Raw genomic sequence first — 12,162 nt, forward strand, 5'->3', positions numbered from 1 at the left:
ATGGATAACATCACGATGCTACACTTAACAGGGACCTTGGGTTCAAGTCACACTACAGGTGACCCCATTGCAGAACACACACACACACACACACACACACACACACACACACACACACACACACACACACACACACACACACACACACACACACACACACACACACACACACACACATACCTTCAGACCCAAGCTCTCTTACCCAAACACATACCCTGTCACAGAACTATACCCCTTTACACTTAGACACATACACATACACACATTCTCTCACAGACACTCATCACCACCCTCCCCCCCCCCAAAACACACACATACATATAAGTTTGTGGGGTGAATTTGTACTTGCAGAATTACATCTTATTTTGCTCAAAAATTGCATGAATCCATGTAAGATTATGCAAATCCTTTCTTTTAAAAATAGAATCAGTCTGAACATTGGAGCACAGACAACTTCACACAGGGCACCTCACACCTTGAATGCATTATCTGAGCTGACATGGCCCTATTGTTAAAAGTTCACTTGAGAATGTAACTTTAAAAAAGGTTCTGGGATATACATATGAAAGAACTGAAATTAACATGATCATTCTAAAAGATGAGAGACTTAACAAACAATCCAGGTCTTTTTCAATATATAATTTTAGTTGCATCACACTGTAAACTTTTGCTATAAGTTCTGTGTCTTAACGATTTTATACAGATGAAGGAGCAGCACTCCAAAAGCTAGTGCTTCCAAATAAACCTGCTGGACTATAACCTGAGGTTATGTAATTTTTAACTAAAATCATAAACATATACATCTTGATCAGGCCCCTCTCCTCAGCTTTCTTTGCTATAAAGAATGTAACTAGGCATGTCCAGCCTCTCTTCACAGATAAACTGCTCCATCCCAGCGAACATCCTGGTGAATCTCCACTGTATCCCCTCCAGTGCAATTACATCTTTTCTATAGTGTGGCTACCCAGAACGGCACACAATACCCCCATTGTGGTCTGAACAATATTTTGTGCAGCTCCAATATAATCTCACTCCTCTTAGAATCTGTGCCACAATTGATAACGGCAAGTATCTCATATGCCTCCTTCATCACCCTGTTAATCTGCTCTGCTACCTTCAGGGATCTGTGGATAAATAAACAAGATTCCTCTTCCTCTGAGCTTACTAGTGTCCTGCCATTCATTGAATACTTGTTAATTCTTCCAGATTTCAGGGCTAAATTCTAAATGCCACTGATTTGTTGATCTGACCATCCTGTCTATATCTTCCTATTACCTAAGACCTTCCTCCTCACTGGTCAATCTTTGTGTTATCCGCAAACGTACTTATCATTCCCCTATACATTCTCATCTATATCATTTATATAAATATATATGTGTGTACGTATGGGACCCAGAACTGACCTCTGTGGTATGCCATTAATCACTTGCCTTCAATCACCCTTCCACCACTAAGGCAATTTTGGATTGATCTTGCCAACTTATCCTGGATCCCACGTGCTTTTACACTCTTACCATAAATGCTGACCTCTAATTTTCAGTCCCTTTCTTTGCATGATTTAGTTTTCCATCTCTTCTTCATTTCTTTCTTCCTCACATTCCCTTTGACCCTCGAAGGTTAACTACTCTGTTTTTCAATTGCTCCAATCTTCTACCCTATCATAGATCATCCTTTCTTCCTCTTTCACCTCTCACTTGCTCAAAATATTTTTCATAGAGTTCATAGAATCCCTACAGCGTGGAAACAGGGTCTTTGGTCCTACAAGTCCTCATCAACCCTCCGAAGAGTATCCCACCCAAACCCGTTTCCCATTACTCTACATTTACCTGTAACCTACACATCCCTGAACACTATGGGCAATTTAGCATGGCCAATTCACCACTGTTAACTTCTCCCAATTCTGCTAAAAGATCATAGATCTAAAACATTAAATGTTTCTCTCTCCACAGATGCTGCCATAACGTGCTAGCATGTTTCTAGCATTTCTGTGTTTTTTTAAAAATTTCAAACTATTTTAGATTTTATCCTAGTTGATTATATGGAGTTCATCAGTAATTTCATAATAATGTATAATTTAGAAGACAATAATATGATGAATTTCACATTGAGTTCAAGTGTGATGTGATGTGAAACTAGAGGATACCTCTGCCAGTGACAGAGATATGACAGGGTTCACACAGTGGTTAGCACTGCAGCCTCACAGCGTCAGGGACCCAGGTTCAATTCTAGCCTTGGGTGACTACCTGTGTGGAGTTTGCATGTTTTCCCCATGTCTGCATAGGTTTCTTCTTGGTGCTGCAGTTTCATCCCACAGTCCAAAGATGGGTTGGCCATTCTAAATTGCCTTGCAGTGTCCAAGGATATGCAGGCTAGGTGGATTAGTCGAAGTAAACATAGGAATAGGATAGGTGTAGGTAGGATGCTCTTCAGAAGAGCATGGGCTGAAAAGCCTCTGTCTGCACTGTAGGGATTGTATATGAGAGTTAGCAAGCTAACTAAGATAGGTTGGGAAGTTAATGGTAAATATTTTTAAAAGTAATCATAAATGTCAATGAATACATGCTACTGTCTGTTCATAAATAAAAACTTCATGTGAAATGTGCTCCATCTGTGGCCAATTAAATAGGTCAAGGATCGTGCTATGAAGCAGCTTATAGTATTTCCAAGAATCGGGAGTATTTTAATACCCACACGTAATGTTTTACCAAAATATTGGTTAAATTGGAGAGCATTGAAGATGAAAGTAAACTGGAACATTTAAAAAGACTGACTGTAAAGATTTCTTTAATATGTAAAAGGGAAGATTAGTAATTTGGTAGATTTGAATATTGCTGAAAACGGACATATTACGTTGAAGCATTACATCTTTCACTCATCAGGAGAATTCATCAGAAATACCAAAGTAAGTGTAGATAAACACTTTATATTTTGTGAAAAGAAAATGTGGATTCATTAATAAATGCTTATGTCTGGTGTGTTAGGGGGAGTGGCAAGGGTGGATGGCCAGCAGAATCAGCCCAGCGTGAGATCAGGGGTGATGTAGGGTCAGTGGTGTCAGGGTTTGGGGAGGTTCACTTGGGTGTGGTCAGTGGTGAGTCAGGAGCTCACTTTAAGAATTACTCAGGAGGCTTTTAATCATCTAACCTTTCCTGCATAACTATTAAGCTTAAGTGAGTTTGAATCCACCAAATCCTTCAACTTTAAGGAGCTTTTTTGTACAGTTGCAGATATGTGGGAATTGCCTTTGAGAATTTGCAATTGCCTGGTCAGTTCCCATGGAGGCAGTTGTGTCAGGAATTCCAGAAAGTCTCAACAGACAACTCCAATCTGCCCTACTCCAAGATAACTTGGCCATTGGGATATCTGTGCCTGTTGATGTTCAGAGGGATTTCCAGCAATGAATTCAGGAAGTTAACATACAGTAAAGCATGCAATTGAGGTAAAGTTGACAACTTTGGGTTGTACATAAAGGTTCTCCCCTGAAGGTTCCAGTCACCTAGTTTGGTTAACTGTCCGTGTAACAACATTTTCATCCCCTGGCCTGATATTTTGACAACCAGTCAAACATTGTAAACAACATACATTTCTTTCCTAACCTCTGTGGTCTCCTGACCTGGCTGTTTGGGGTGTAAGCCTGGAAGTTTTGGAGACACCAGAATCCAGGGCAATCTTGGGGTGTTCTCTACCCTTACTGGGTGAGGTGTGGCAATTAGAATCGATTGGGAAGGGAACACCAATGGAATTCTACTCCAGCGGCGGTGAGGTGGGGAGAAGGGGGCTGGTTTGAAAATCCACAGAATAGAGAAGCTCCGAAATGGAAATATTGCAATGCATTTATGTTTATGTTGGATCGAGGTCAAGGATGATCTTGTTCGGCTTCTTCCCAGGCTCCGGGTGGTTCCCATAGAGACGGTGTAATGTTTTTGCTTCTCTCTGTCACATGATCCCGGAGCTGCTTCAGGAAGCGGCCAGCGATCGAACTTGCAAAGAGTTAGTTTCACAGGCAACCGGTCATTCCCAGGTGGTTGGTTTTTTGGCCAGGATTTTATTTGCACCAACCACAACAACCGTGGCCACTTATGTTTTTCTCGCTTCAGGTATTTTCCTAAAACTCTGCTGCCTTTCAGCAGGGGGTTTCCTTTTTGATTTTTGGAAAATAAACTTGGAATTATGGACGACGGCAAACTGCCCAGCCTGACAGACTATCGGCGATATTCGCTTCACTTAAAAAATCCCAAAAGGAACGTCTTCGTCACGCAACTTGGGGACCAAAGGTAAACTTTTCCTTCTCCCGTACCTTGTGGTGATAAGGCCTTTACGCCGTTTGAATTGACTTTTTAGTCAATTGTTGATCCTCACAGTATTTTTGGATGATTAATTGAATGACCACGATTGCTCATAATATCTTTGCATAATTTCTCTTCTTGTGTAGTTGGTAATTTTGTACCTCTGAACCCAGGTTCCCCATTTTCAGCAGCAGTGCCCTAGCTAGGAGATACCTTAATCAAGGTGGTCATGGCATACATTTAGATATTTAACCAACTTGTTCAGACCTATTTTGACATACTTCTGGAGCAAATAGATCTTGAATCTGGGTCTTCTGGCTGAGAAGTAGGGACACTACAATTGCACTGCAGAGGCCCTTAGATGGTACTGCAGGAAGGTTTTTCTGCACCCAGGTGATAGAGTGGCATTGCACTCCAGACTCTCTGATGCTGACAAAGGGAAGCGAGAACGGAGAGAGAAATGGCTTACCTGTTAGTTTTGAATTGATCTATTCAACAACTATGTTGTGTTGGTCTTTCTTTCTGCGTTGTGCAGTACCTTCAACTGCTTCAAACTATCAACTTTCTGTAAAAAGATAATCTCGCTTTCAACAGTTCCCTGTGGAACAGGGTACATATTCTGTGCTCTGTTGGAGGGAATTTCTCCTGACTAAAATTGATGACATTCTTCACCGACTCCCCAGTCAGACAGAATATTGCTATTAAACCGTGCTACTAAACCCTTCTTAATTTTGAAGAGTCTTTTGTTGAAGCTATTCCCCCTCACCCCACTGGAGATATCTTTAATTTATGGGATGTGAGCATCACTGGCACAACTGCCATCTGCTGCTGGTCCTGAACTGACCGTGAGAAAGTGATGGTGAGCCCTGTTTTTCAGACACTGCAGTTATGTAATGCACACACAGTGCTGTTTGGGAAGTAAGTTCTAGGACCTTGATGCAACAATGATAGTGTAAGAATGATGAAGTATTCCCAGTCAGGATATTATATGGCATGGGAAGGGAGTTTGTAAGTAATGTACCAATGTGGGGGAATCCAAATCTAAAGGGCATGTGTTTAAGGTGAGAAAAGAAACATTTAAAAGGAACCTGAGTGGCAACTTTTTCACGCATAGGGTGGTGCATGTATGGAACATGCTGCCAGAGGAAGTGGTGAAGGCTGGTTCAATTACAGCATTTAAAAGGCATCTGGATGGGTACATGAATAGGAAAGGTTAGAGGGATATGGGCCAAATGCTGGTAAATGGGACTAGATTAATTTAGGATATCTGGTCAGCATGGATGAGTTGGATCGAAGTGTCTGTTTCCGTCCTATATAACTCCGTGACTGTAATGTGTCTGCTGCTCTTGGATGTGGTGGCCAAAGGGCTGAATGTTTATGGAGGTGAATTGGAATCCAATCTTGGATGATGTTGAGGTTCTTTAGTGTTTTTGGAGCCATGCTTATTCAGGCGAGTGAAGAATCTTGCAACACACTCAACCTGTGGTAATGAACTGACTTTGAGCAGAAGGAAATGAGTTTCTCGCCATAGAAATCCCAACCTTTCCTTGTAGCCTCAGGTTTTAATGCATGGTCCAGTTCAGTTTCTGATCAGTGGTAATCTCCAACATGTGGATAGTAGGGGAATTCAGCAGCAGTAATTGTCAAGGGAAAATGTGGATGCTGTCTTGATGTGGATGTTTATTGTCAAGGATTTTAAAAAATTCATTTATGGGATGTAGAAATTATGGACTGGGCCAGTATTTCTCACTCATCTCTAGTTGGTATGAGAAGGTGGTGAGCTACTTTCTTGAACTGCTGTAGTTGATAAGAACATAGAAAAGTAGGAGTAGAGGAGATGATTTGGCTCATTGAATCTCCTCTATGATTTGTTGAGATCATGGCTGATCTCATCATCCTGAACTCTATTTTTCTTGTCTTATCCACATAAGAAGGTATGACAATGCCTCTTCTTCCTCAGGCGGCTTAGGAAATTTGCCATGTCCATGAGGACCCTCCACCAACTTTAACAGATGTACCATAAAAAGCATTGAACCTGGGTGCATAATGGCCTGGTCTGGCAACTGCTCTGCCCAGAACTATAAGAAACTACAGAAGGTTATGTGCACAGCCCATGCCATCACAGAAGCCAACCTCCCATCCATGGACTCCATTTACACTTCTCATTGCTGCTGAAAGGCTAACAACATCAGCAAAGACCCCTTCCACCCAGTAACCTCATCCATCAGGCAGAAGATACAGAAGCTTAAACACCATGCACCAACAGATTCAAGAAAAGGTTCTTCCCTGCTGAATGGACCTCTTTAATTTCAAATAATATTTGTCTTGCTAATGTTGATCTTACTTTGTGCACCTCCTCTGCAGGTGTCACCTTGCATGCCTTGCTTCCTTTAAGCACCCTATGACCTGTATGTCCTTGTTTGCTATGATCTGCTGGCACTGCTCGCAAAACAAAACTTTTCACTGTACCTAGGTACATATGACTACAATAAATCAAATCAAGAGAGAAGAAGATACCCTTGAATTCAATTCTGATTATCTATCTATTTAAGCCTTGACTATACTTAATGAACCAACCTCAACAGCTCTCTGGTAAACAATTCTCCTGAGTCACTACTTTCTGAGAGAAGAAATTCCTCCTCATTTCTGTCTTCAATGGGCACCCGCTAACTCTGAGATTAAGCCTTTTAGTCTTCGAGTCATGTGTGCTAGGAACCAACTCCTCCACATCTATCCTCTCAAGCCCCCTAAGAATCTTATGTTTCAATAAGATTTCCTCTCATTTCCCCTAAACTCCAATGAGTACAAACACAATTTCCTCAATTTATCCTCATAAGAAAATTCCTCCATACTCAGATTGACCTAGGGAACCAAAGGAAAATCATGGCCGGACTTATATATTTAATGGTAAGGTCATGGGGAGTGATGCAGAACAAAGAGACCCTGGAGTGCAGGTTTGTAGTTCCTTGAAATTGGTGATGCAGGTAGACAGATTAGTGAAGAAGGCGTTTCGTATGCATGCCTTTATTGGTCAGTGTATTGAGTACAGAAGTTGGGATGTCATGCTGCAGCCTTACAGGACATTGATAGGCCACTTTTGGAATATTGCATTCAGTACTGATTGCCTTGTAATAGGAAAGATGTTGTTAAATTTGAAAGGGTGTAGAAAAAATTTACAAGGCTGTGGCCAGGGGTGGAGGATTTGAACTGTAGAGACAGGCTGACAGACTGAGAGGTGACCTTATAGAGTTTATAAAATCATGAGGGGAATGGATAGGGTGAATAGTCTAGGTTTTTCCCCCCAGAAAGGGGAGTCCAAAACTAGAGGGTAAAGGTTTAAGTGAGAGGAGTAAGATTTAAAAGAGACTTAAGGGGTAACTTTTCATGCAGAGGGTAATGCATGTATAAATGAACTGTAAGAGGAAGTGGAGGTGGATAGGTATGTGAATAAGAAGGGATTGGAGGAATATGGGCCAATTGCTGGCAAATGGGACTAGATTAATTTCGGAATTTGATTGGCATAGATGAGTTGGACCGAAGGGTCTGTTTCCATGCATTATGTCTTTATGACTCTATAACCTTCCCAGAACTGCCTCCAATAGCAGTATGTGTTTCCTTAGATAAAGGGACCAAAACTGTTCAAAGTATTCTAGCTGTGGTCTGACCAGTGTCTTGTATACTTTTAGCAAGTCTTCTCTATTTTGATATTCCTTTCCCTTTGAAACAATGTTCCACAATGAAAAATATAGCACAGGAATAGACCCTTCAAGCCCACCAAGCCTGTCCCAATTCCTAAGCCTTATTTAGACCCGCTACTTAATGCTCATACATGGTTTCTGTCCCTCTGTTCACCTCCCGTTCATGTGTCTATTTACCATCTGTACTATCTGCTGAACTTCAATGTTGGCTTTTTTGTGATTCAAGCATGATTTCCCTCAGTATTGCAGCTTTCTGCAGTCTTGCCCCTTTTAAATAATATTCACCTCTTCTATTCTTCCTGTCAAAGTGCATCACCTCACGTTTTCCCATCTGCCACATTTTTGCCCAATCACTTTACCTTTCTTTGTCTCTCCTTGTGTCATCCTCACCACTTGCCTACCCATCTATTTTTGTCATCCACAAACTTGGTGATAGTACATTCAGTTATATCATTCAAGTAATGAATATACATTGTAAATAATTATGGAGCCAGCACTGATCTGTATGACTAGTTATGGATTTCCATCCTGTAAATGCTCCCTTTATGGCTCTGTTTTCTATTAGTTAGTTAATCCATGCTAATAGACTACCCCAATACTATGGGTTAATCTTGGTATTTAACATGTTAGTTTCCCTGATACTTTTTCTTTCAATGATTTTTATGTTTGTACCCTCTCCCCTCCCACAATCCCCCTTAGCCCCTTGACTATTTAGTATTTTGTAATGCTATTTGTATCCACGTTATTACCCCAGCCTCATTCTCTAAGAGGCCTCAGTTCACTATGATCTTTCTCTTCCTTTTTATACATTTGGAGAAGCTCTTACTGTCTGTTTTTATTACTTGCTAGTTTGTCCTCATTTTGTTTTTCCTTTGTTTTTGTTCAACTTTTGTTGGCTTTTAAAACTTTCCCAATCCTCTGATTTGTCACTAATCTTTGCAACATGTTTTTTTTTCAATTTGATATAGTCCTTAGCATCCCTGGTTTTCTGGGAGAAAGTGAACACTGCAGATGCTGGAGATCAGAGTTGAAGGGTGTAGTGCTGGAAAAGCATTATCCGAGGAGCAGGGAGAATCAATGTTTCCTGCACAAGCTGTTCATCAGGAATGAGAGGGGTGGGCCAAGGGGGCTGAGAGATAAATGGGAGGAGAATGGGGCTGGGGGAAAGGTAGCTGAGAATGCGATAGGTAGATAAAGTTGGGGGTGAAGGTGATAGGTCAGTAGGAGGGCGGAGTGGATAGCTGGGAAAGTGGTGCCAAGTTGGAAGGTTGGATCTCAGATAAGGTGGGTGGGTGGGGGGGTGGAATGAGGAAACTCGTTTTCTGCCCAGTGTTGAAAGTTAAAATCAATAGCTGTAGTTGTTATCTGCTTTTAATGGCAATGTTTAAATCCTTTCCCCAGGTATGAAGATGAAGATGTTAATTACATTCCAATAATCAGACAGGCAAGTTTTTCTTTCCACATTATACTGTGTTTTTGTAAATTGCTCAGCATTTACCTTATGTCACATTGAAAAGATCAATAACGAGTTAGTAATTTACATTACTCTAACATTGTTTTCTGCTAATGTAGTAACTTCAAAAAATCTGTAATGATCATGGATATAATTTCCAGTATTTTGCTTTGATTTATGCAGAACAGTTCCCGAACTCAAATTTAAAAAATGTAAACCATCAGGAATGTAGATTAAGGCATCATAGGATTCAAAGGCTCCATTTTCAATTGATTTTCAATTTCTAGATAGAGTCTTAAATAAATAGCTGCAAATCTTGGTGTTGGTTGTTGAAGTTTTATTGTGACCATTTGTATCTTGTCATACATTGATTAACTTTGTTATGAAACTGTAGAGATTGACATGGCGGCTGACTTTAAGTATACTGTGAAATTTCACGTCTTAAGACTTTGTTTATTATTCAGTATGAAATGTGTTCTCTATACTACAGAAAATAAATCCACATTTTGCTTTTAAAACAATTGACAGTTTTCTGTTGTATTTCTATATGATGCTGTCCCTTGGGTGTCCACGTATATTCTGTCAGAACTCATGTCCGAAGTTATTCTCAGTTCCTACTGGCTTGCTTCTTTACTTTTCCTTTTCTAGTTGGGAAACTCCTAATCCCAGAATTGGCATCTAATTTCCTTTAGGTAAAAAGTGAGGTCTGCAGATGCTGGAGATCAGAGCTGAAAATGTGTTGCTGGTTAAAGCACAGCAGGTTAGGCAGCATCCAAGGAACAGGAAATTCGACGTTTCGGGCCACGTACTTTCCTTTATTCTAGAATAAGTGGCAAATCTTCTGTCCTCCTTTAAACCATCAAGAGCTCAGTCTCTTCAATCTGAGTATGGGTTCCCAAATTCTGTGTAGTGAGCAACAATCAGATTATTTTTCCACTTAAGGTGCAAGACTTTATCTTTCGTCTTTGCTTTTAGAATCATAGAATCCATACAGTGTGGAAACAGGCCATTTGGCCTATTGAGTCTACGCCGCCCCTCCGAAGAACAGCTCACCCAGACCCACCACCTACCCTATTGCTGTAACCCTGCATTCTCCATGGCCAATCTATCTGCACTTCTGGACTGTTGGCAGAATCTAGAGCACCCAGAGGAAATTCAAGTAGACATGGGGAGAATGTGCAAACTCTACACAGCCAGTTGCCCGAAGGTGGGATCGAATCCAGGTCCCTGTGAGGCAGCAATGCTAACTACTGAGCCACCCATGTCTCATCTCATTTTATTTTCTCATCCTTGCTTAACTCTCTTGCTCTCGCCCTCTGTAATGGTTTTCTATGGCCCTTTCCCTCTCTTGGACCCATCTCCATAGCAACATGAATCACATGAACCCTATTTTCAAGTATTCATATTAATTTGCTATCTTCTGGATGCCCCCAACTCCACTTTATCTTGGAATTAAACGGATAGTATGAAGTATAATTGTTTATAAAGCCCCACATTCCTAACATCTCACTGTGAGACTTGGAGACAAAATTACTCCCTACTGTCAGCACATCTGCTCTTACCAGTGCCTATGGTGTGAACATCTTGCACCTTCTGCTGAGTCAGTCAGCCTAGACTCCGTCTGAATCTTTAAAAAGCACATCACCCAGCTGCGGTGTTGAATTTCCAACAGATCACGTGACCCCTTCTTACCCTTATGTCATCTTAAGTTAAAGAGTCAATCCCGAAATGTAACAATCCAATAAATTTTGCATTTTTAACAAATTAGAACTGAATAATATCAGACAAACAGCTCAAATCTGGAAAAGAAAACAAAGTATGTAACAGGTCAGGCAATATCTGTGGAGAGTATAACAGTTGGAATGGGTTTGTGACCTTCCATCATAACTAACAAAAGTCAGAACTGCAAAAGAACTTTAGGAGGGGAAAAGGGGGAAGTATGGGAATAAAAATTGATGATGTGGCGGAGTGAGGGCAGTGGAGATTAAATGACAAAAGTGTAAAAGTCAAAAAGATAAGTAAAGAAACAATATTTGTATCTCAATGAGACATGAATGATGGGATAGACAAAATAAAGTGATTAAGAAAGTGGAGAAAAAAACCCTGCAAAAATCACACAAAGTAAATTAAGAGCAGAAGGATGGACTAATATTATTGAATTCATTATTGAGTTCAGATGGTTATAAGTGCTCAGTCAGACAATGAATTGCTTACATTATGTGAGGTTTACATTGAATTTGGAATACTGTAACAGATCAAGGGCTGAAAGTTTCAAGTTGGAACAAGATAGAAAATTGAAATGACAAGCAACAAGAAGTTCAAGGCTATGCTTGTGGAATTGTATGGAGGTGTTCCACAAAGCCATCACCATGTCTTTGTTTAGTCTTTCCAATAGAGCACATTATAAGCAGTGATTACTGTATCTTAAATAGAAAGTCATATAAGTAAGTTGCTATCTCACTTGAAAGTGGTGTTTGGGACCTTGGATGCTGAGAGAGTAGGAGGTGATGTGGTAGATATTGTGTCTCTGGTCCTCTCTCTAGGCTTGTTGCCTTAGCTGCTGAGACCTTCCAGCACTTGTTATTTCTATTTCAGATTGAAACTTTCAAGGCATTTTGGTTTTTCTTAGATCTGGTACCTGTTTGGGTACATGTTGAAAGTAACTTTAGAACAGATTTCTTTAAGACTGTCAAATTTTTCAGTGGAAAATGGCAGGAAAATACCA

At 40.5% G+C, this 12,162-nt stretch overlaps 1 protein-coding gene across 1 annotated transcript in view; it reads left to right on the plus strand.

The window, feature by feature from the left end:
* The first annotated feature begins 3,980 nt into the window (after positions 1-3,980).
* si:ch1073-416d2.4 (coiled-coil domain-containing protein 42 homolog) overlaps positions 3,981-12,162 on the plus strand; it is a 53,095-nt gene continuing 44,913 nt past the window's right edge. The window contains exons 1-2 of the mRNA XM_060828991.1: positions 3,981-4,274; positions 9,386-9,428. Coding sequence (XP_060684974.1) covers positions 4,171-4,274; positions 9,386-9,428 — 147 coding nt within the window. The 5' untranslated portion in view covers positions 3,981-4,170. The remainder of the gene's footprint in view (positions 4,275-9,385; positions 9,429-12,162) is intronic.

Source organism: Hemiscyllium ocellatum, chromosome 8, assembly GCF_020745735.1.
Source record: "Hemiscyllium ocellatum isolate sHemOce1 chromosome 8, sHemOce1.pat.X.cur, whole genome shotgun sequence".
Lineage (NCBI taxonomy): Eukaryota > Metazoa > Chordata > Chondrichthyes > Orectolobiformes > Hemiscylliidae > Hemiscyllium > Hemiscyllium ocellatum.